Source organism: Sinohyriopsis cumingii, chromosome 5 (genome assembly GCF_028554795.1).
Source record: "Sinohyriopsis cumingii isolate HCF-2022 chromosome 5, ASM2855479v2, whole genome shotgun sequence".
NCBI classification, from domain to species: Eukaryota; Metazoa; Mollusca; class Bivalvia; order Unionida; family Unionidae; genus Sinohyriopsis; species Sinohyriopsis cumingii.
In genome coordinates this window covers 40150098-40176941 of record NC_142965.1, presented here as the reverse complement: position 1 = coordinate 40176941, position 26844 = coordinate 40150098, and the positions used below count along the sequence as shown (strand labels likewise).

Here is a 26844-nt window from a genome sequence, read left to right as displayed (position 1 = left end):
GAACATTCGATTTATTAGATTTGTCTGTGGATAAACTAAGGAAGCTGTTTGATCCATATTAAAGAGAGATGATAAAGTTGATGATCTGGATGGGTTCACTGAGTCACACAAAGAAACGTTCCTTCGAGCAAACGACTGAATGTGATATCCGCAATGTCCAGCGATACATTTCTGACAACGAACGTGAGAACAGACTGTAATTGAAAATATCATTAAAAATATTTAAACACTTACTTAAGGAAAATGTTTGCCATGATTGGTAAACTATGAACCGTACCCTCAAGAATCTATCCAAAAATAGCACAGAAATGCATATCAATGCCAAGGGCTATCCAGTCTCTCTCAGAGACGTGCAAATCATTTTGCAAGTCAGTTCAAGCAAAGCGGGATCTCTCCAACAATGAGCATTGAAGTGATAGGGCATAAAAATATATAATTGAATTCATATCTGATAATAACAATGGCAATAAAGGTACTTACCTTTCTGTATCTTGAATTTCCTCAAAATGTTCTTTCTTAGTTATTTCTGCTAATCAGAATTACATGAGTTTCAGAACTTGATACACAGCCTGAAATTGTACTGTAATTTATACTACATTTCCAACAGAAATCACACTCTAAAAAAGACCTTAGTGCAATCAAAAACTAAACGAATTTAATATTCCCTTGCAAACAATATTTAACCATGCATCTTCTTGAGAATTTCTATTAAAGAATTTCGTATTTTCCCCACTATCGATGACAAAACAGAGACACATCTGATGCTGCATCAAATCTAATCCCTCCAGTCACATGTACATCGTACGGAATTGACCCATTGCAACTAGAAAAGAAGAATTTAGTTGGATCGACAAATAAATTCCTCCATTTCTGACCAACTCGAAAAGTTGTTTCAAGTCTCATTCATTCACAATATGAATCTAAATTTCAATTTTAAATAGATCAAAATGGCATTTCTTCTTTAAAGGAATTACCGCGCGATACTCTACCATGTTCAAAGAACGTTGGGCGGTGCTTTGTGCGCATGAATACTATCACTGTGTATTTACTGAGCCACGGTTGTGTATTTTCTTTATAATCAAGCAGAAAGTCATTTACATTTTTTGTTGTAATGTGTTCTTTTAATTATTCATCCTCATGTAGAAAAGCAAAATGAGTATATCATAAAAAGGTTACTACGTTTGTATGGGAACATACGAACTTTTTTGGGAGCAATATTGCACTCCTTAGGTTGTCCAGTATTGCTCGTTCATATTTTCCCATACAAAGTGCAGAAACTGATATCATATATGTACATTTATATTGAAATAACGTGCCATTTATAGTATGTATTTTTAAATATATTACCGCTATGAAAAAATATCTGACAGAAATGATTGTATAGATTCTCGATGGCTGAACGTCGTAATAATAATAAGAGTTCTATATCACAGAAAGTTATTCCCCACCTTTTTCTTCCTCTTCTATTATTATTATTATTATTATTATTATTATTATTATAGATAAATGGTAGAGGTTTGCGGGATACATTTGATCTCAGACCTAAGGCAAGTATAAATATTGATTTCAAATGCATGGCACATAAAAAGATAATCCCAAAGGTTCATATTTTATATTTTATACCATGTGTGACTTTATACTCTATGTCTTTTAATTTAATTTAATGGGTTCGTAAATACGATTTCGTTTCAATAGCTTTTTTCTTTCTTTTGCTTTATTTTTTTTTTTCCTCTTCTTTTCTGGAATCATTGTTTTCTGTTGTCCAACATATCTGATGTGTACAGTTAACGTAATTAAACAATGTTCCTAACAATGAATAAATTATGTTCATCTTCATTGAAGTTCTGAGACAACGGTCTGCAAGTACAAGTAATTCAATAATGGACTGACTTTACAATTGAATTATTTTAGATGCCAATTTTTCCCCAAGTTTATATTATTTGCTTATATCGTCCTAGTTTGGGATGAGAATATCTCAGATATGCATAGTGTCTTTTGCACTCTTCGTGGGGATAACATTTAGAATTAAGTTATAAAAGACTAAATTCCACCCACGTGTCAGTTATTGTGTTGTGGAGCCCATAACTGAATGCCGCCCACGTGTCAATTAATGTGTACTGGAGTTCTTACTAATACTATCACTGACTAGGTTTATATACATAGCTGTTGTTGTTGTAGGGTTTAACGTTATTTTTTAGTACATGATAGGCTATACATAGCGCCCAGTGTTAGTGGTGGAGGAAGAACTCGGGAAAACCCAAGAAAGAACCACAGACCCACGAGAAGCTACTGGCAAGCTTTCTCACATACCCACATTGGCCGAACAGGAGACTCGAACCCACGCAGACAGAGGTGAGGTGGCAGAGATCCGTAACGGTGATCACTTTAGACCACTTTGGCGCTCGGGGCCCCTATATACATAGTAATTGTACCTTTTCTAAAGAGCTGTATGTGCGTTGTTAAAGTAACACAGGCTAGCTTGTGGGAGTACAAATTGGAAAGATCTCGCAGAGTAAACTAAAATATAGAGGACGTAAAGTGCTTTTACCTTTGATAAATGTTTTGAATTCGTCTCTTTTTTTAAAATACTGTCTTATACAGATCAATACGCGTGTTTCAAGCAAGCAAAAAAGATATTTTGTCGTTGCAAATGAAGGCTGGCGGAGTTTGCAGCACATACTGAAATTATCAATATCAACATTATTCCACCTCGGTAAATAAAATACAGCTGTATACATATACAAGTCGATATATTTTCTCCTTTATAGAACAGAACACAGTTTGATTCCGATTTATCATCATCTGGGGTAAGTCCAATTTATAATAACCATTTTGAATAACAATAACTTTAATTTTACCACAGGACTTTAATTAATCGAGTGCAGCAAGTAAGGGCATGCTGTATTACCGTATGTACTTGTGCATAAGGTCAGTTCCAATTGCAAACTGCATCGACCCAGAGCTGCCGTCGCACACTACTCCGCAAAATCTGGGTCTATGCAGTTTATTCGGAGTAATCAGTAGAACAAACAACATATACCCTGATCTGCTGGCGCGGTATGCGACAACATATCATGGTTCTTTGTAATTTGACCCGGTATTGTGTGGCATTCGATTTTTATAACGCGTGACGTTATGACGCTAATGTAATCTGAATGCAATGTAATGACTGAAATACATTTTTATCATTAGTGCATACTATATATTTTACCTGTATATTATCGAATTAAATATTTTTTTACATTATTCATCCGTTTAATTGAGAATGCGAAGGTAGGACAACTAGGACAAAATTCCGGGGGCCCACAACGTTAATGGGTCCACCGCCGTTACAGTTTGCAATTCATATGGGGCCTACTGGAGAATTTTCCTAAGGTCAACAAATCCTGTCCGCTGTCCAGCTCTCTTGAGACTGTATCTTTCATGGGATTTTGATCCAATTTGGTAAATGGGCTACCATCATCAAGGTCTCTGTTAAGTATTATTATACGAGAGATTCATGGATATTAATGATATGATATTCCATTATGAGTGGCTGAGATATGCAACACTCCAGCAAATATAGTTATGATCATATTTTGATCAAACTTGCTATTTAGTCGTATGTTATCAAGCTTGCTATTTAGTCGTATGTTATCAATATTTTCGATTATGATCAAGATCTTCACATGTTAGTTGAGGTCATCTTGATTCTGATTACCTGCACTCAGAAGACGGAATTTTGATTGGAGCGTACTCCTATTACCTAAGCAAACTCGTATCATTGCCTTAGACCGGTTCTACAATAAACAAACAATTCAATGTGTGTTAATGAGATGACTGGTTTAATTTGTTAGCTCTCTATATCAAGAGACTATATTTCTCATTCATTTTTTATCAAACTTGGTAAATGAGTTTATATCATGAAGATATTGTGTTACGTCACTTTTGAGCAACAGGCTATGCATTTAATTATGCTTTAATCTTTAAAAAGAAATAATAAAAGAATACCCTAAAATGGATAAAATTGTCACGATACGAAGTCAGGAAATAGTTTGCCTATGTTGTTTTCGCGTATTATTGCATAAAACTGATTGTGAAAGGGTTAAGAGTTATGTAATGTAAGTCAGGTAAACTTTATAACTTGTTTTGTTTTCAAAACAGTTTTTGTATGCCTGTTAAATTTGTGCACTTATTATACCGATGATGTTCCCTTTATTAGGCATGGATAAAAATAGCGCACGTAAAGCTCGACTCAATACAATAACATATCTGCCAGGCATATGTGATGCAAAAGAAAGTTAAATATTTTTGAACAATTTAACCAGTTAAGGCAAAGAATTGACCTTGCATTTCATTGAAATGTTGGACATCTTCTGCAACAATGGTATCATACTGCAGATTGCAACAATTTAAGCGGTGATAATAGTTAGTTGTTTCATTCAAGATAAACTTTGTTTCAAGAAACACATATTCATTGAACTTTGGGGCGAATTTTGTTACCGATATTTGGTTATATTTGTCTCTGCGTGCAATATATGTATTTATTTTTGGAAGCAAACAATGTAGAAATGAAGAAATCTCTGTTTCTTCGTGTAGGATTCTTCAGCAAATCAAAACCCAGGATACACACCTGATGATATGGATGGGAATGACGAATTGGAAACATCAAATATTTCTGTAAATATAATTTTTTTTCAACCAACATGCTTACACTTTCGTATTGATTTAAACTAAGTATACAAGAAGATCATTAAAGAATCTTTGCATTTATTACTTAAAGAAATATGAATTGCCTACTCACATTGCTTGTTTATATTCAAGTGTTTGAAGATTCATCCTTTAATACATGTGTCTAAATAATAATCGATTCGTTGTAAAACAATTATTCCACGGACACTTGGCTCGATTATGTAAATAATAGCTATTTCTTGTGTGTGTGTGTGTGTGTGTGTGTGTGTGTGTGTGTCTTTTAAACAGTGTTTCATATATGCTGCAAATGGTGCAAATTACCATTTCCACCACAAACAATGCTATTGAACATGCTACTAACACTGTTTCTCAAAGTGTTCATCCATCGATCGATCTATCTATCTGTGATTTTGCTAATACACACAAGAATCTGGAGAATTCTAAACTGTTACTACAATCAATAATGCTGTTTCTATTAACAATGTCTAGTTCTACTACCTCCACTCGTTTCTATATTGTGTAAGTTATTTTAATTCTTCAATGCGCCAAGTGTACACTACAGACTGACGTGGTGTTGACAGGACCAGTTTTCTTTTTCCAGCGGACCGACGAAAACCATGTACACGTTTCCATTCCAGAAGTAAGTATGCGTTATAGACAACATGTACTTATCCATCTACGTGTGTATATGGTTGAAAATGTTTCATTTAAAATTATCTTCGAAGGCATATATATATATATATATATATATATACACGCAATATATTGAAATATTGAAATGTAAGGTACGGTTAAAGTTACATTGTCAAAATGTCAAAATCGTGCTATGAATTCTGGAATTATTTTATTTTCCAATTTATTGTATGAGGTATTAAATGTTTTGAATAGCATTGCGCAGTACAACAAAGTTCTTTATTAATGAACAATACGTCAGTGGATCCTTCAAGTCCTCCCCATGTACCTCAAAACACTTTCTCTGTCTGATTATCCAATTACTGACTTCCAGTTTGATTCATTTTTCTGGTATGTTGTTCATACATTGGAAAACTGCATTTCCAAAAGTATGGCGGCTTTCAAATCGTCTACCCCTCTGCGAATCTTTATTAACAGGATTTAGTTAATAATCACTTGGAGCTAAATAAGCGTTGTATGTGACAATATTTTGTTTCTGTTCTACGTCAGGAAATCCCTCAAGAGGATGGAGGCATATGCCTGTGTATTGTCACTGTGTAAATGGTTGTCTTGGATACTGGTGCGCAAGCAGGTGGTTAGATACTGTTCCACAACTGCTGGCAACACTTTAGAGCCATACAAATGGCCACTGCCACAAGCAGAGTGAGGCACAGGAACCTGGACGACAGGACCTTTTGCAGCGATTAAACATGCACTTAAAACTCTCTACTTAGAGCGATTTTTGGACCAGTTTTCTCCAATCTAGACCTTATTGTATGATATTTAGTCAGGCTTACAAAAAAAAATCACTGTTTCATCACCTGTGACAATCTCAGCGAAACACTTCGGTTCACTCTTTTCATATTCGGCGAGTAACTGTTATGCGATTTCAACCCGAGGTTTTTTGTTGTTGTTTTTTTATTATAAGCCGTCCAAAACTGCGGGTCCCATATTATAAACGTTTCTGAGCTTTAAATGATTATTGAGTATATTAAAAAATAGCTGACATATTCATACCATATATAACAATAGCAGCTTCCAATGCGCTTCGAGCATCATCATTAATTCTTCCTTAACAGCGGTCATTTCCCGCTTACCAATCGCAGATAAGTCTTTCAGAACGTGGATCATCTTCCATGCCCGTCTTAAAAATGATGAAACTAATTCAAAATTGTATCATGTGACAAAGAATTACATTCGTAAACTTTATCCAACCATGCCTGCCTTGATGTAATGCACGGAGTATCATAAGATCACGCCAATTTTACAGTTTGGTATTTGCTCTGTAGCAGAATTGTGTTTTATTTATTTTTTATGACATGTTTTCGCCACTGTCATTTGTCTACATTACGTCACAAGCATGGACTGTACCTGCAGGTGACCGACGTGCAGTACGTGCAGCTGCAGATCGTTCTATACAATGTTATTTTCTCAATCGATTAGCATTAAAATTGTTATAGTTCCAAAGAAACAAAAAAGTTATAAGAAAATTTGAGAACTTTTGAAATACTACGTTTCTTATACAGCCAATTATTTAAAAGTTGCATCTTCGCCTCAGAGATATTGTCAGACGAGTTCATCCTAGCAACGCAAAACCACCTTTATTATGGATAAATGACAATATCTTTCTTAACGATGTTTTTTAACCACTTTTTGTCAGGTTAAATTGTCCTTTGTTTTCATTTTTTCTTGGGCGGGTTGCAAATGTGTGCAAATTAATGTCGCTTCCATTGCAGAATATAATGCATCCGGGACCGCGCCTTTACTAGAGGGTGGAACATAATCGCTTTTTCGGTGGAATCTATACTGAATGCCAGTGAAATTATATTTTCATGAATAATCGCTCATTGTTTTCCTTTAGTCTCATTCCACATGCAAAACTGTAAGTCTTATTTCATTTAGAGTACATTGTGCCTTTTGGTACGGGCACAAATGTTGAGCTCTCTCAAAAATGACTTATCTCAGAGTCAAACAAAACTTTACAACAGGATCGACATTCTGGTTGATATTTGATGTTTCCTGTGAAGCTTGATATTCATTTTCTTCTTTTGGACTTTGTGGAAACACGGGGATGGAATACATTGAATACTTATTTTTTTGTTCCTTATCCAAAGTTGAACAATTTAAGTTTCTTAGAAATGTATTACGTGTATACATGTAATCATGAAATGTGTTTAGACCACATTTTCTTCAAAGACGTTTAATTTTAAATTTGATATCTGTCTCCATATTAACATGTATAATGACACAACAGTTGGAAGACGAACGGAAAAATTAAGAAGGTATCTGTACATATCGACCTAAAGCCATACTTACCTCGGGAGACAATGAGCACATGCACTGGGATACGTATACTTAAAGTCAAAGGCGTAGAATAGTATAAATTAAAAAAATTTGACAAGGAGAAACCAGAACAGAAAACGATCAAATAACAATAAATAGTAACAGGTCTAGACAAAAAGAACGTTATGGGTGAAAGAAGGGAAAGCGGTTTCGATGCAAGCTACTGATGCCGCTTATCATACTGTCTGGTCATACCTAGTTATTTGTGTGATTGTAAAGAGGGTGCCATCTATAATGATGCATTTCCTCTATCTTCATTCCGGATATAATTTCCACTGTAAGAAAGAAGCATATGAATGCATTATCATTGCAAGGGAAGGCTGTCGAAAGACGTAATAATAAATGTAATACGAACTACTCGGCGTCACTCAAAGAGACTGAACCTGATTAAACTAACGAGAAACAAACTTCCACGGGTTGGTTTAAACGGAACGTAATTATTCCGTTAAAATCAACCTGTGGAAGTTTGTTTCCTATCATTTTACACAGGCTCAATTGCTTCTGGTCAATGTGGACGATACCCTTTGAGTCCAACTTGAATATTCAGATGTTTAAAGTACTGGACAAAAATATGCCGACAAGCAGATATCGTTTCCAATGTTATGTTTAAAAAAACACGGAATGATGCCAGCAAAAGCACATGGGCCAGTAAAGTTCAAATGTTTTATTCTCTCATGGTTCTGGTTACTCATGGCTAGAGCAAGAAATGGGTGACAGAAACAATTTTCTAACTATGTTAAGACAACGTCTGTTTGATTCCTTCTTACATATCTGGTCAAGTAGATAGGTGATTCTACGAAATGTTTATTATAGTCGAGCCGTTAATGGATATTGTTAAATATTTAACATCAGATCTGCATTTCATTTTCAGAAATGTATTTGAATCTTTTCGATGTTCTAAACATAATTTAATGATTGAAAATAGAAGAAACTAAGAATTGAAAGCGATCAAAGAGTTTGCAAATTGTTTCTCAAAGAAAATATAAAGTTTGTAGAAGATGGGTATCACTGTGTATCTTTATGTAATCCTTATACCAATTTTGAGATACAGATATCCTGACGAGATTTATTATATCAAAAATTCAGTTGATAAATTTATAAATTTAATGTCAACTCAGTAAAGAATTCTTGTTATAAATGTTTCAAAAGTGTTCTATTTTGCTTTGAAACTAAGACATGAGCTGATAAAAGTTATCAATCTCAACATATTCAAGTGTGTTTTACTATACTGTTATTGGCGTATTGTACTCTGTTTATTACGTTATGTATTAAAGTCGGAGGCTTAAAGTACTGGATTCACTTTCTTTTCTTTTTAAAAATACGAACGATTCGACTGGAGATTGCTTTATTTCAACCGGATTCGCCAAATATTGACATATGCAGTAGTATCTCTATTTCTCTTCATTATAACGTTCATTGTTAATCCATCTGTGAGTTTGGATAAATTTGTAACATCACACACACACACACACACACACACACACACACACACACACACCAATAGTCCGACTCTTATTGTTTTTGTTTGCCTTTCCTTTTAGACCAGCCATAGACCGGGTACATCGAATGAAAAAATAATATATTGCCTTTCTTTTTAGACCAGCCATAGGCCGGGTACATTGAATGAAATAATAATGTCCAATGGACCTAGCGTAAGCACATGGTTTTTCAATCATTTACAATGCAAATGAAAATAGATATAGTACGTCTGCTTCTTGAAAGGATGTGTTCAGCCAAACATTGTGCTAATGAAGAAAGTTTTGATGGTCTTTAAGAAACAAAATAGGCTTGATGTATATAATGCTTGGAGCAGAATACACACAAGACATGCTGTTAAGTTTGCACTACATCTAATATTTCCACTTTAAAATTGCATGTGTAATTAGAGATAGCAGTGTTAAGATGGCAATGTGTGTTCGAGTCCGTCTCCTCTGAAGAGTGTACGAACTGCACTGAACTTAGTTGGCTATGTTTGAGTTTTGGATTTAAAATATGAAGATTTGATTCTTCATTGCTGACTTACACAGAACCATTGTCATCCCATTCTTTATATGCTTTGCCTAGGGCATTTTCAAAATACAAACGATATCTGCATTTTCTTTTTAGAGTCATGGATCTGAAATATATTTTCAAACACCAGATTCCAACATTTACCACCGTACCACAGGAATCACGAGAACGAAGGTAAACCAAGTTATTTCAATATATTTTCATACACGGAAAATAATGTGCCCTAAGTGAATTATACATGTGTTCCTTTCCTACATAATTATTTTCATTAATCCAGCTATGTTAAAATAATATTTGTGTTCACATATGTCTCATTAAATTTTAATTACAATGTCCACTTCGAAGTTTGGTTAACTTTATAATTAACCGTTGATTAACCAATCGAATAGTAGAGTATACAAACAAGTATTGTGGATCCAATGCAACAGGCATCAGAAATGTTGTTATTTACAAAGAAAGTGATGACATACTTTAAACCTGTCCAAGTTATTAAACAAATGTTCTACTCAAATGGAACATGAAATGCCATATTAAATTATGACTCCAATAACTACTGATAAATATATCAAAAACCGGTTGTACGTCTATATACAATTTAAAACCTTATTTCAAATCTATAGGACTGATCATTTGTATGCATATTTACGTACCGTGACATTCGAATTTTTTCACCTGGTAACCAAGCGAGTTCTCATATTTCAGTTCTAATACTATTTTGTTCTTCATTAGTTGATTGAAGGTATAATGAGCGTCGTCCAACATTGATAGTGACACTGGCAAAAGTCGGTCTTAATGGTTCGATATAAAGTAAAAAGTTTACACTTTCTCTCCTTATCTGATTCACTTTTATTATATTAGAGCCAGCGCACCGAATGGGCAACAATAGTAGTAGAGCTGTGGGGTTTTTAACTCCTTGCAAACAGTGTAATATAATATTCTCAAAGATGCATGGTGCGGTTAATCAAAAACCAAATTCGCGTATAAATCACTGCAATAGAAAGCTTGAAACTTTTGTACACTTGTGTAAAATATTGGGACAACCCAGGTATGTTCATATGAGCTGTGATGACTATATTTTCAAATGAATTGTTACAGAACAGAAATTCCTAAATTCGTGTATGTACCTCGAATGAAGCCAATAAATCGGACTTTTTCATGTGTTGATATATTCGATGATATAAATGACACTTTCCGAATTGAAAAGTTTAAATTCACATACTACGTTCTAGGAGGTGGGAACCAGTGAAAAAGAAGAAAGAAGGTGTCGACTTTCATGGGTATGTATATCACATGCTGGTTCTAAAAGCTGCTTTTATCTGTTTATTGCAACGTCAAAAAAAATGTCCGCTTTCTTTCTTTCTTTTGTGCTTTCTTCCTTTCTTTCCTGCTTTCTTTCTTTCTTTCACCATATAAATTTTGAAAACAAGTGACATTCACACAATTTTCATTGGTTTTATCATTGAGAAACTGTTTTCAGTTGTTTACACTTAATTTACTTCATGCCAAACATAAACCGAGAATGCTAGCATCATAGAGTATAAGTGATTGGTAACTGTATTTTGAAATAGAAAGTTGCGACCGCCAACTTATTCTCTCTCTCTCTCTTTCTCTCTCTCTCTCTCTCTCTCTCTCTCTCTCTCTCTCTCTCTCGTAACAAATTACCTACGTTAGTCATGTTAATGATTGCACACTAATTTCTTTACCATGACAGCTGAAGTTCGCTTTAATAACGTTCGTGATCTTGGGTAGCATCGTAGGAATCATCATTTTGGTTACTCAGCTCAGAAACCCGACACCACCAGCTGGCGAGTATCCACTATTCTTTTTAAACTGGGAAACCTGGATAGCTAAACCTGCATATCAAATAAGGTCATAGTAATCGGTATTTAGAGTCTACAAGGTCAGATCAGTCGGTATTTCGTGTTTGTAAGGTGCACATGATGTGAAGCTTTCTACCTACCTGGCTAATTAGATAGAAAGGTCATCTCCAAGGCCTACATGCCAGTTTAAGCGACCTCTTGTGCTTGAGCCAGACCGTTTTCGAACCAGAGAAGTTATCATTGCAGTTCAGTCGTAAATGGAAGATCCTACATTAATGTTCATTTGAAATAAAATAAATAATGTCCATATTGTAGAGCTTTAAAATAATAACAGATATATATTCCATTTATCACCTAAATAAAATGCAGATTTTGCGGAGAAAGAAACCAGAGACTACTATAATATAATCAGTAGTCAGTAGTCAGTTTAATTTGCGTTTAGAATTCTGACCCACCTTTATCAAGCATCTCAGTTTAGTGAAATTACTCAACAAAAATTTTCGGGACTTTATAATATACTCAAAAAAAGATCATCGTTCCGAACATGTTTTACTGGCATATATTCATGCTTTACTGTATCGAATAAAGGTAAAAGTTGTATTTAATATTTCTGCTAAAATACTAGATTGAAGACAATTTAAATACTTTTATAGTTAATACAATTTAATTTTTTGTCTTATTTCAGAGACACAGAAACTCGTCGGTAATAATTTCTATATTTTCTAAATAAAACCACATGTATTTACATACCTACATTTCTGCCTGCCTGCCGGCCTATCTACCTATTACCGGTATGTCGGTGTATTTATTACATGTCATTTTATTCGCCTTTCTTCCCACATACCATCTGTCTAACCTATCCCTCAAAATAACTATAGACAAATACATGAAGTTTCCCTTGTATTTGTCTCGACTATTTTGCTTATTCTTGAGCAATTTTCATATTTTTCTGTAATTAAATCCATCTATTGACATGCATGCATACCTACCTACCTACCAGACTACCTACCTACCTTCTAACATACATACATACATACGTACGTAAGAATATACATGCATACATACATACATACATATCATAATCGAAAGAGGTAAAGTTGTTAATTGACAGTTAATTAGGATCGAGAAAGTTAATTCCCGCCGTCTGACCTAGGTGACAATAACAATTTTTATACCATGAGATTTGTTACCAAATTTGGTTTATGTTCTCTTTTAGGTATTACACCCACACCAACTTTTTGGTGCAGCCCTGAAGTTGAAATATCGCTTCGTGACAGAATCGTCATCAACTGCTCTTTAAAAAATGTTCAACCAAAGGAAGTCACCATCAGGGTAACACCACCCAGTTACTATACCGCTGGAAGACAGCCTTTGAACTTAACACTTACGGTCAGTTTTAATCACCTTTATTGTTCATTCATACACCAGATTGGAAAGTAAAAATATCACATCCACCGGAAGTATGCAGTAGTTGTCAGAAAATTATTTCAGATCATTTAGGACAATAATGTTTGTGAAATTGACGTTAATTTCTCGGCACGCAATGACTTAGTAATTGACATTTTAACGTCAATGTTTTTACGTCACCTTGTACATCTTGTTTCAAGCGTCAGGTCAAATGATTGCTTATTAAGAGACAATATTTTGCAATTTCAATACAAGAACATGTTTGTTTCACGTTCGTATTTCAAATGGTTTTTAATACTTTTATTTTCATTTTGTTTAGTAATGTGTAGTCCCTCTCCACTACGTTGTTTTTGTCATTGTGTTGTAAGTCGTGTTGGTGGTGCATATATTGTTCTTACGCTGATTTCGCTTCTGTTTTGCAGACTTTAGATCTCACAAGCAACCTCACGTGGGCAATGGTCAGGCAACCTTCGTCAGCTTCTGGTGTGCAAGTATATGGTCCACTTGCGATGTGCAATTCTTCAGGAATATACCAGATTCAAATCAGCAAAAATGAGCAAATCTTGCAAAGGGAGGAAGTAAAGATAAACATATCAAGTAAAGAAACACAATGAAATAATATCATTCTCCATCAGTCTTGCAATATACTCCGTACCTTTTATGCAGAAGTTTATACAAAATTGTCGAATAATATGGGATGATAATTGTGTTTAAATTTGTCATGAGATCATGCTAGCTTTGTAATATAGATTTGACAATACTGCTCGTACTTATGATTTATCATTTACTGAGGTATAATAATAATAATAATAATAATAATAATAATAACTGAATGTGATTCCAGTGTATCTAGTATGATCCATATAGTCACTGCAAAATACATCAGTGTTAGCTACTTAGATGAATTATGTCCTAGAAAAGCATATGTGTTTATAAATTCTTCATGATAAAAGATTCAATTTTAACCTTATATAAAAATTTCCTTGTTTAGAATCTTTTCACACACACCCACACACTCACACACTCACAAACATACATACATACATATATATATATATATATATATATATATATATATATATATATATATATATATATATATATATATATATATATATATATATATATATAAATATATATATATACATATATATATATATATACGCACACACATACACACACGTATCAGTGACTCAAATACAACGCATTACTGACCGCTCCGGTGGCCTAGTAGTTAGAGCGTCAGCATTGGAAGCGGAAGGTCGCAGGTTCAAACCCCGGCCGAGTCATACCAAAGACATTCAAAAGCTCAGCATTAATATGTTTGTGTTAGGACTAGTCGGTATAGTTTCAGGATAATGTGGCTGGGCGGGATGCCACGCTTCAGACATCGTAGCGAAATGACTGAAAAATTGTGAAAGCTACGTTAAAAATCCAAATCACACACACACACGCGTCGCATTACTCGTATGACTCACTCAGACTGCTGTAAATTGTCTGTCTGCTTAGCACCTCGGAAAACTCGAACCTAATGAAATCTTGAACGAAATACCTCTATTTCAAATTTGTAAGTATCTACTGTATTCCTTTAGTATCACTGGTCAACAGTGAAATCATTACTGACTTGAAAAGGCCCTAATCTGTAGTATTTTGGTGTGCCGAACACGAATATAACCGTGACAAATTTGTATTGGCTCTCGTTTTGAAGATATTCATATACCTCATTTTCTATGTTTCACTGTGTAAATTTCTCCAGTAGGACTGCAGCAACATCCGGAATAATGATGTAACATTGCATAATACCATCATGCTCACATCATCCACAGTTGATTGCATCATTTTCTGATGCAATGCAATACTAATGCCATGCGGCTGCTGAAGTAAGTTGACGTCAGCAGTGTACTATACATGTGTAGGCCTATTATACTAATGCCAGGCGGCTGCTGAAGCTGACGTAAGCAGTGTACTATATAAAGCCCAATCAGATAGGTTCAGCATTTAAAATATTTTAGACGTTGTGCGAGACAGTTCAAGCTACTGTTACATAAAACTTATTATTTTATCCATTTACGTACAATAAAGAACAGTAATGCCTCGAAAGTGTGTTAATACCGCGGACAATTTTTGCTATATTTGTGGGGAAGTGACATTTGCCAACCAGAAGAAAAGTATCAATTCTCAAGTGAAGAAGGCATATCATCTTTACTTCGGATGCAAGGTTGGTGACCAAGACAAGCCTTGGGCTCCGCATATATGCTGTGCTACATGTACAACACAGCTTTCACAGTGGTTGAATTGCAAAAGGTCATCAATGCCGTTTGTAGTCCCAATGGTGTGGAGAGAGCCAAGCAACCACCTAAATGACTGTTACTTCTGCTTGGTTCCTCCTCTTTCCGGCGGAATAACGAAGCGAAAGAAGTCGAGAATAGTCTACCCAAACATTCCGTCTGCATTGAGACCAGTTCCACATGGTGAGGGACTTCCTATTCCAGAACCTCCAGCAGAATATTCTCTTGATTCATCTGACGAAGACAAAGGTGAGTCGACCTGTTCTTCTCCTGGTCCATCAGCATGCAGTGATCCAGATTTTCACTGTGGTGCATCATCAACCCCACACAGAATAACACAGGAATAACTAAATGACCTGATTCGTGATTTGGACTTATCAAAGAACAAGGCAGAATTGCTAGGATCAAGACTCCAACAATGGAATCTTCTAGAAGAAGATGTCACAATTACTGCATATCGAAAGCGCCACCAGCAATTGGAGCCTTTCTTCAGAAAGGAAAGTAATCTGATATTCTGTTCCGATATTGAGGGCCTCATGAATGCTTTAAAAATCACTCATGACCCACAAGAATGGAGACTATTTGTGGACTCTTCGAAACTGAGTCTCAAGGCTGTGCTTTTGCACAATGGAAACATTCTTCCATCTATTCCAGTAGCGTATGCTGTCCACATGAAAGAGACATACGATAACTTAAGGCAGCTACTGAATTCCATTGAGTATAACAAGTACAGCTGGCACCTCTGTGGTGATTTGAAGGTAGTTGCCCTTTTAATGGGACTGCAGCAAGGATATACAAAATACATGTGTTTCTTATGCGAGTGGGATAGCCGAGCAAGGGAAATGCACTACATGAGGAAGGAATGGACTCACAGGCAGAATGTAGCCATTGGAGAGAAGAATATCCAACACCCAGCTCTGGTTGAGGCTCAGAAAATCTTGCTACCACCCCTTCACATCAAACTAGGTTTGATGAAGAACTTCGTGAAAGCCATTGACCGGACTTTGCCAGCATTCCGATACCTGCATGAAAAATTCCCTCGACTCAGCGAAGCAAAGATTAAAGAGGGAGTTTTTGTGGGTCCTCAGATTCGAGAGCTTTTCAAAGATGACCGGTTCAACAACTTGCTGGAAGGTGACGCGAAACAAGCATGGAATGCTTTTCGCCTAGTTTCTACAAACTTCCTCGGAAATGTTAGGGCAGAAAACTATAAGGAACTAGTAGAAGACATGTTGATGAAGTATAAGAAACTTGGCTGCAATATGTCTCTAAAGATTCACTTCCTTCATTCCCATTTGGATTTCTTTCCTAGCAACTGTGGTATTGTTAGTGATGAACACGGCGAACGTTTTCATCAAGATATCGCAACAATGGAACAAAGATACCAGGGAAAATGGTCCACTACAATGCTGGCTGACTACTGCTGGACACTCCTCAGAGATGCTCCCGAACAGCTGTACAAGAGACAGGCGAAGAAATCTAAGATGTAGTCAATGACTTGATTTTTTATAGGTAGGCTATTACAGTTGACCTTTTACTATTGGAATGCATTTCGTTATGTAAACAATAATTTTTTGCAGATTACAAAAAAACTAGAGCCAATTTTGCAATTTGACTGTCATATTCGTGTTCAGCACATAAAAATTGATAAGAATTGACTAATTTTATTTCAGTAACATGACTTTTGTAAAAATTTGTTGTCCAGTGTATTTGATCTTCTGCATGGGCATAAATTTATAATTTTTTTATACCGGGTTACCGCAACATCCTGTAATTTATTTTTGTCTCGCAGAAAGTATATGGCAGACTCATGACGTTTCCCATCTTAATGTTTATACGGACACACCTTACGGGATAAACCCGTATTAATATTAAAATAGATTTCCGTATATAACTATATTCTAACAATTTGATCTGAATAATCCTCTACAGGCAAAATCTGCTATAATATTTATTATTTATTCTCTCTATCTACAGGGAACATTACAAAAGTTGAGTTTACCTTAAGCCGAGCAAGTGATATGTCGAACAACACGAACACCACGAATAGCAACGACACTCAAAGCTCAAAATATAATGTTGCCTGCTCTACACAAAGCGGCTGTGACGCAAGCTCTTTAGGATTCCTTGGCATCTTAGGCAAATATATATATATATATATATATATATATATATATATATATATATATATATATATATATATATATATATATATATATATATATATATATATATCTTCTTCCAAATGGATGAAACGTAATTTTTTTCAACAGTGCCATGGTTCATATCCCAAATTTCTATTGAGTGATTACGCTAAGGTCTGACCAATTGTTGAGACTTTATTTATAACCACTTTTAACCTTTCTAATAAACATTGATAGATAAGACATTTTGATAAACTGTAACAGATGAAATTCTAAAGGAAAATGAATATTGAAATAGTACTAATTTGATTCTTTGATTGTTTGCTTGGCTGATCGGATATTGTTTGATGGTACATCTGGACGCTATTGAGCTCCGATGCAGTGGAAGCCTTGCGCAAAGATAAATAAAAGCTGCTGACACAAGCTGATATTCTTAGGATTCGAACCAACAACCCATTGGTCATACATCTATCACGCTAATGTTACCTATATTTAATTTAATTTATATTTGATTTAATTTAATTGTTTGGAAGTTTAAAAATCTTTTTATTTTTTAATTTCATTACTTGTCAAATAATGTAATCTTGTTTATTAGGAACTCGATATTTTTTCAGAAGATAGTTTGACCTTGACTCTTCATTTATAAACACCTAAAGCTGACCCAGTTCCCAACCTTGATTTAGAAATCAGTGAGAGAAGTAAACAATCTTTTCATTTTTATCTTGTTCTTATAGTAAAATGATTGTTTTTTGTCAAGGTTATCTTGGGACTAAGTGCATTTAGACGTAAATACTTCTCAGAAAATTCTGGAGAGTTAACCCTCATCCGGGAATCTGTTTTGCGTTTCAAGTTACTGTATAACCTTTGTTTATAGAGATATTTCTCAGTTGGGCTTCTAAATACTGGGACGTAAAGATGTTTCTTTTGTTTTGTCATTTTGCAGTTCCATTTTAATTTTTATTACAATTATTTGGATTCAAAAGGATTAATTCTTTTTCCTGGAAATATCTGAGTGCTTATACAGAATTCTTCGGAAATTCAAACACCGGATTATTGCTTGTGAATAACACAGAACTGTAGCTTTACAACATCATAAAGGTTACAGTATACGTCATCGTCTTCCAGCTTGGATTTTTTCGTCAGGACTCGAACTTGAATTCCTTAGAACATATCATTACTTTACTTCTAAAATTTAATTTGTGGAATATTCTTGGATTATTTTTGGATTTGATTCTTAAAAATCGTAAGTTCTTACCTTTTCAGCTTTAGAGTGTTCTTTTTTTCTTCAGGGAAATAAATTATTTGTTATATTTTTCAAAGCTTGTTGTTTTCACTCTTTCTTTTACTGTTTATTCGAGCTTAAACAAGTAACATAAGACTGTAAAGGATTCGATTTAATTTTAAAACTCCGCAAGTTATTAACTTTGCATAATTGATTTGTATTTGCCTATATTCACTCACTGTTCATAATGTTTGCTTTTGTGCATGCTGCTTATGTTCTTTTTAATCGTTAAGTCTGTTCATGATAGGTATGATTTATTTTCCAGACAATGATCAGGAGCAGATGATTTATGGAATGGACTTTGCATGCACCATTAATTACACAAATTCTTATGGCTGGTCTGTAAATTGTACCGGAACAATACCTGAAGCAATCGCCAATCAAATGAAAAAGATTGTTTGTCGCCAGTTCTCAAATCAACTTACAAAGGAAGAACAGCAGCAAGTGGATTCGACGATCAAACTGGTAGAATGTGATATTAAAAACAGTAAGTTGAACTGACCTTTCAAAATTTAATATCACGGGCGATTAATTCTCAAGAATAAGTGTAAATTCCAACCAAACACCGTGATGAATCTTAATATAGTTTCGCAGAAAGTATGATGCTAAAAATGATAGATCCTTCTACCGTTTTTAAAATAATCGTCTTGACGCATGTCATCGGAAACAAAAAAATATGAGGTTCCCATATTAAATACCTGTGCTAATGACTGCTCCGATGGTCTAGTGGTTAGAGCGTCCTCCTCGGATGATGTGAGTCGCGGGTTTGAAACCTGGCCGAACCATACGAAAGACATATAAAAAATGGTACTAACAGCTGCCTCACTTGGCGCTCAGCATTAAGAGATCAATGTTAGGACTGGTCCGCCTGATTTCGAGAATAATGTGATTGGGTGGGACATCATGCTACATGTCTGTGGCATGATACCCCAGTGCTAGACATCACTATAAACTGTCACACTGCAGACATCGTAGCGATTCAGATAGTGTTTAATACGTTTTGTAAACGGTGCTTTTGAAGGAAAAAGTTTTCAAGAAAAAAATTAGATTCCCCTATACACGTTCTATAAATCGCAAAGTTGATATGATACTGTGTGCATCATATATTTGCAATGATTGGACCTTTGCCATGAAATACTAGTCGCGTTTTCTATGTGCCATAGCTTGCCTTTCCGACTTCTCTTTCTAAAAGAATTTTGAAACAATTGTTATTAACATCCTGTTTGAACTTGAAATTCTTGAGACGCGCTGGACTTCGATACGTACAAATTGTCAAACACGAGCCAAAAAACTATTTCGTTTAAGTGTTAGTCTGAATAAAAATGTTTTTCTCATGAATGAAAATGCTGGTACAAAGAAATTATAAAGTTATTTTAGTTATAATATATGCTTTCTGGATGCACCGTGTAACAAAACTGTATTATATATAATATTTATTCATTTTAAATTAATTCACATTCGAACGTTGATTATTTTTACCAGCTATATATTACATATATTTGTATAAGAAAATCATTTATTTTTAGCAAAATCTTTTATTTTTTACCATCAACAAAAATATAGAATATTTGTTCCTGCATTTTTAATAATCAAATTGATTTAGTTATGCCAAATATGTTCTCATGGCACTGTTACTTTTAAACATCCGAGATATTACTTTTAAACATCCGAGATATTATTTTTTGTTTCAATCCTGCATGATATATACACCCGCGTTAATCATAAGAGGATAAAATTGGTTCGCGGTTTTATTTCAAAACAAAAGTCTCATTTTCAAAAATTATGTGAAGTTTTGATCTAATTTTTTTTGTGTTTAATTTTGTCCATCAGTTAGCTGTTGACCGCTTGCTGAATTCGCTTCATTACATTTTTTTTAATAAGTTACCTTTTGGCCGCTTCCTCGGTTAGCTTCGTTCATTTTTTTTAAGTCAGTTACCTTTTGGCCGCTTGACGGCTTAGCTTTCTTCTATTGTTTTTCCATCAGTTAAATGTTGGCCGCTTGCTGGGTTAACTTTGAAATTAGACTGTCCTTGTTGTTCAGTATGCGCTGAAAATTATATTTCAGACTGTGGTTATAAATGCAAACAGGGAGACTACTACGCAGTGGATCAAAACAGATGTGACATCTATCATCGATGTTACAGCCGTGTAGCGTATACACAGTACTGTCCCGAGAATACGTTCTTCGTCAATGGAATATGCTCATGTCAACATTCACGCGATGTGCAACCAGGTCTCTGCAGATCGGATGGAGCCAGACTGAAACAAGAAAATACAACAGAGTGCTACTCAAGCTGAAATTAATTCTTGCACTGTTAAGCAGGGCCGTAGAAAGCGATCACGGTCCCTGGGATAAGAATCACCCGGGCCTTTCCTCTTTCTTGTGCAAAATAAAATTTTCTCTTATAAAATTAAAAAGTATTGTTCCGACCGGGCCCCCTTACTGGCCCGGGCCCAGGGGATATATCCCCGGTTGCCCGTCCCCCTCTTGTCGGCCCTGCTAATAAGTTGTAAACTCGGCAACTTATTTTGACATTGGAAATTACAGACAAATTTACTGGTAAGAATTTAGTATTGTTCTCAATATTCTTGGATCTTTAAATATTTTAAATTAGTTTATATGTCCTTTACTAGTACTTCCCTTGATTTTAATCACATAAATTAAATGTGGGCTTTTTCCAGTTTACATATGTCGTTTTTGTTGTCTACATATTGTGTGTACAGAAAATAAACTGTTATGTGCCTAAACAATTAATATAAGGAATATGGTACTGTTATTGTCGATGTTTTAAAGAACTATTAATTTGGTTTGAAGGTTGTTTGGAATATGAAAATCGAAATAAGTTTGTACGTAAGTGGCACCAGATGGGTGGGTGTGCCCGGCGAAGAGGTGTACCATCAGGAGTTTTTTCTACCGCTGACATTTTCGTAGTATTTCACCTCACTTTGGTGTAAAAGGACACTTCTTCAAAAAGTTATATTTGGGGAGGGGTGGATATAGGCAACTGACATGAAAACTGTTTTCTGTGGTAAAGTATGGGCGCCACTAAAGAACATCGCCCCCGGATGCCTCTGTAGGGACGACACTAAATAACATTGCCCCCGAGCGACTCGAACCGTCGTGTCGCCACTGAGGTGCTACTTGATATGCTACTAACAATCATACATTTGAAATAATGACTTACGATGACAAAATACAAATGAAGCAATGGCTTCATGCAAAAGGCACTATTAATTATGCGACGACAAGTACAAATAAATTAACCGCTTCATGCAGAATGCACCTTCTACTCTCTTGACGATATTTCACGAGGCATTTCAAATTATGGTGCATTTTAATATTGTTCTTTCAGACATACACTCAGGTAGTTCATTATATGTCCATTTACTTTAATACTTACAATTCATTATGTGACCACTGCTTGATTCATTTTGGTATGTGGTAGTATTTGTTGTTTTCGGCACTGTGAATTGTGCAAGGTACACTTCTACTCATCCGAAAGGAAGACAGCTTTCGATTAGTCCCTACAATATTCATACTGCTTGCAATACGCCATACTGCGATTAGTACTAAAGCCATTGTTATACCACTTTATATGGTGGGATATTATGATTGCTACGTGTGAATGGGAGTTCGATATATTTCCCGACCAGTGAAAACATACCCTTTATATGACTGGTCAAGGATTTTGCCTAAATTTACTGACCTCATAGTGTAACGATCGCTGATATAATTTGGTAGAATAATAGGAATATCGTGTTTATTCCATTATCAGCTAAATCCAGCAGCAAACTGCACATTCACAGATCTGCTGAAGCATATTGCTCTGATAGATCTGAGTCTATACAATTTGTTTGGAGTGATGAAACAAGCAACATAGAACTTGATCTGCTGTCGAATTATAGATAATGGTAGATGTTGCTTGCGGTTGGTCACAAGTTAAAAGAGAGAATATACGGTAATCTATTTCTCTAAGTTATGCTAGGCCGATAAATCAGCCCTTGACCCTTGATGATATTGATTTTCGGATGAGGGACTGATATCACCTATTCATTGAAAGCTGCAATTATCTGCATACATGTTTGGCTGCACACATCGGTGTACATGTTATACACTTACCGGTATTTTTCGTGGCTGTACAGCTACCGTCGACTGAAGGGCTCTTTTGGTGACATGTAGATTATATTTCATGAGCAAATTATATGTGTGGTGAATTGTAAAACCACCTGGAATAGCACAGCCATCTGTCCTGTGGCCATTTTGAATTTCGCGCTTGATATGGCTATAACCAATTACCGGTATGTATTTAAAGTGTACGCGGGTTTGTTCCGGAATTATTGCATGCGGCAAAACTGCACATATTAATGAACAGGTGACATCAGACCCACAACATCGTCCATCAGTATCAACACAGATTTGTGGGGTTGATTTATCGTACTACAATTATGCTGCAGAGGAAAATTTATTTCTTTTACATCATTATCAAAAAGTTATATACTAATACACTGTTCATTTTATGTTTGAAACTATTATATACACGTAGCATTTTTGAAACATTTGTTTAAAACTTATTTTTATCAGGAAATTTTCTCGTATTTTTTTCATTAATATAGTCTCAGTGAATATCACAAATGATTTTGTCTTTTCTTGAGTGTTTCCTAAAAATGTGCAATTATTTTTATGTCTATATGTATGTATGCATGCATGCATGTATGTATGTATGTATGTATGTATGTATGTATGTATGTATGTATGTATGCATGCATGCATGCATGCATGCATGCATGGATGTATGCATGCATGTATGTATGTATGTATGTATGTATGTATGTATGTATGTATGTATGTATGTATGTATGTATGCATGCATGCATGCATGCATGCATGCATGCACGCATGTATGTATGTATGCATGCATGCATGCATGCATGCATGCATGCATGCATGTATGTATGTATGTATGTATTGTATGTATGTATGTATGTATGTATGTATGTATGCATATATGTATGTATGTATGTATGTATGTATGCATATATGTATGTATGTATGTATGTATGTATGTATGTATGTATGTATGTATGTATGTATGTATGCATATATGTATTCAGACTTTTCGATACATGCACTTGTGAAGCTTTATATCGTGTTCCCTTTGCCCTATTTTCTTTTTCAACTTTTCAACTTTTGAAAACTGGTGGAGCAAATCATTCAATCAAATTCTATATCTTTAAAAAGGTACAATGATAAGTGAACAGGTTGACATCTAAATAAAGACGGACAGAAGATGAACAAAGTCATAAAGATCGACTTAAGAGTAGAAACGGCATGTGTCATAATCTGATTCTGTTTTGATTTTATTTTATAACTTTGAGTGTTGTACATAGGGAAAAATGATTGTGTATTATATCTCTCTGAGTTTATATATAATCATTTTTAAATGATTTAAGTATATTCTTTTATTATTGAAAAAACTTCACCGTATGCTTATGAAGAACGGTAGAGAATATAATGTCTCTATTCTAGTTTCGCAAATACTGTGACATTTTGTACATGTTGGTCCATATATGCTTGTTTTCTCAGATTATTCAACCATATTTCTTATAGCGAACAATCAATATGGAAATAAAATATTTGTATCAAACTCTATGAAGTATTTATTTCAATTATTCATTGTCTTTTGTATGAATATTGATAAATTCATTGCGTTCATCGTCACCAGTTTCATCTTATTATTTCTCACATAATTTAGTCCAACACTTGGCAACCAAGGCTGCTCGTAAGAGCGCATAACCTTTTCGAATGAAGATTGAATCAAAAACATTGTAACAAAACATTAATAACAATTTACAAAAGTGAAATAGAAGACTCAAGAGTGAACTGTAAGTGAAGTAAGTGACAAGGAAAGCGAGAACATATGGCGGCAGCATACAAGGAAATACGAAGTCTAGAGAAATTTTTTTAGATAAAAAGAGTGGAAACAGAAGAGAGGTCTTTTCTTGAATGCTTATACAAAGAAGGCACTCAAGAATTTGACATGTCAGCAGTACCAATGGAAAAATACCCTCAACATCTACAGTGATGATAGCACTGAAACTACTTAACCCAGATTATGTGAATCAAACATATTCAATAAACATGAATGGATACAAAAGCTACATTCTACGCCCAAGAGGGAATATGCCTCTAATACCATACGGAGAACGCACTATTATGTGGGAAAGAGTTGTAGTGAAAAAGCCATTATCTATCCTAACGAAAATAAAGAAAGAAACAGGAGAGCTCCACCTGTCGAATATACCTTTGAATATACCATTAGAGGCAACAGTGGAAAGCATCGAAAACAAATTTGGGATAAAAGTTATATCATCTAGACCAGCAACCATCCCGCAAACGTCTATAGACAACGGGACTAGAATTTTTGAAATTGAGAAAAAGAGATTGCCAGAGATGAAAAGGGCCTTTTACCTAACCGGATTTTTAAGTCACCACATGACATGAAACAGGTGTGAGAAAGCGAGTCACACTCCACATAAATGCCCAAACAATCAGGAGACCCAAGAGAGGTCAAAAGAACAAAAGAAACAAACATACGTAGCGACGGTCGCAATAACCCCAAAAACAAACCAACAGGAAGAGCAGATAGAACAACAACAACAGCAAATACACCTAAGTAATCAAAAAGATACTCAAGCGGCGATAAGCATAAAACAAAATAAAGAAATCTACGAGGTTACCGCAAGTATATTCCCAAAAACGAAAACCCAAGAAGAACATATAAGACAACAACAACAACGACAAGCCCACCAAGGGAAAAACCAACGCCAAAGAGAAGAAACACTAGATGTAAAACAACTACGGAAAGATACACAACAACAACCAAGACAGAAACAAACTCAACTACAACAAACCCACGTCCAAGCACAAAAACAACAGCAACAACAACTAGTACTTCAAAAAATTCAACAACGAAAAGAAGTTATAGAACCACAAAAACAACAACAACCAAGACAGAAGCAATTTCAAAATCAACAGCAGAAAAACATGAAATTGAGATGGGGAAACAACAAAAGCAACAGCAACAAGTCAAAGATTTTCAAAAAAACCCCAACACAAACAACAACAAGAACTTGGACAAAAAGAAGAAACCAGAAAAAAAACAAATATTAAGAAGTACTACGTCAGAAAACACCGAACAGGAAAACCTAAAACAACCAAAACAAAGACGGGGCCAATAAGACCAACCAGGAATACCATCAACAGAGACAGAATCAAGCCAAATAGAACAACTAACCATAACAGACGAGGAATTAAAAGAACATGAGAGAAGTAGAAGAAGGGTAAAAAGAAGAAAAAAAGAGGAAGAGCATAGAATGATGGAAACCTACTTACTGGATGATTAATGTTTTGTGAAAAAAATTGCATATATATATATATATATATATATATATATATATATATATATATATATATATATATATATATATATATATATATATATTCCAAAAAAAATCAAAATAACTTATATAACAAAATAATAAAAAATATTAATTAATACCAACTCATACTATACAACAACTCATATATTATAGCACATACATAAAAGTAGGGCAGGAGGGCCTCCCTAACTGGTCTGCGAAGATCAAACAGGAGAGAGCACCCTCCCAAAAAAGTAATTTGGCGGTACAATGTAGAAACAAATTCTAAGGAAAGAAAATAATCTGAAAAGGTCAGTAAGTTATTTGCTTTATTTTTGCAGAATATTACTGCATTGTAATTATGTGTAGTATGTATACTTAATTTCAAGGATCATTTAGTACGTAGACTTACCTTTGTCGTGTTTCATTTACACGCGTATTTGTCTATTAATGCATTATGTTGGAATTTACGCAGGCTTGAATTGTGAGTTTGGAAAATGGGTGAAGTATGTAAGATTAGTTACAATGGAAGTATGTATATATCAGAGCATTGATATTTGAATATTTGTGTACTTTGTATAAATTGTAATGCAAAGAAATGCGTGTGATTGTTGTGACATTGTTTAGTATAATGGGATTAGGAATATGTACTAATGTGACGCAATTTATTGATGTATGTATGAGAAGTAATTGATACCTTGCTTTTATTACGACGTTCTTTTACCATACAAGAACGTATGAGTATTTCGATTTGAATGAATGCGTGAACAAAAAAATTTAATAGCCGT

At 34.8% G+C, this 26844-nt stretch overlaps 1 protein-coding gene across 6 annotated transcripts in view; it reads left to right on the top strand.

Moving 5' to 3' along the window:
• The window catches only part of LOC149798993 (uncharacterized), a 32929-nt gene extending 9522 nt beyond the window's left edge, over positions 1–23407 (top strand). The window contains exons 2-15 of one of the 6 annotated variants that reach the window (XM_089957920.1): positions 1503–1547; positions 2769–2807; positions 4579–4659; positions 5273–5311; positions 9285–9338; positions 9793–9870; positions 10926–10973; positions 11408–11501; positions 12202–12219; positions 12733–12905; positions 13346–13520; positions 17189–17350; positions 18903–19124; positions 20703–23407. In XM_089957920.1, coding sequence (XP_089814046.1) covers positions 1503–1547; positions 2769–2807; positions 4579–4659; positions 5273–5311; positions 9285–9338; positions 9793–9870; positions 10926–10973; positions 11408–11501; positions 12202–12219; positions 12733–12905; positions 13346–13520; positions 17189–17350; positions 18903–19124; positions 20703–20935 — 1461 coding nt within the window. In that variant the 3' untranslated portion in view covers positions 20936–23407. Of the gene's footprint in view, positions 1–1502; positions 1548–1577; positions 2353–2768; positions 2808–4578; positions 4660–5272; positions 5312–9284; positions 9339–9792; positions 9871–10925; positions 10974–11407; positions 11502–12201; positions 12220–12732; positions 12906–13345; positions 13521–17188; positions 17351–18902; positions 19125–20702 lie in introns of those variants that run through there. The other 5 variants (XM_089957925.1, XM_089957922.1, XM_089957921.1 and 2 more) reach the window with 5 other exon arrangements.
• Positions 23408–26844: the final 3437 nt, after the last annotated feature.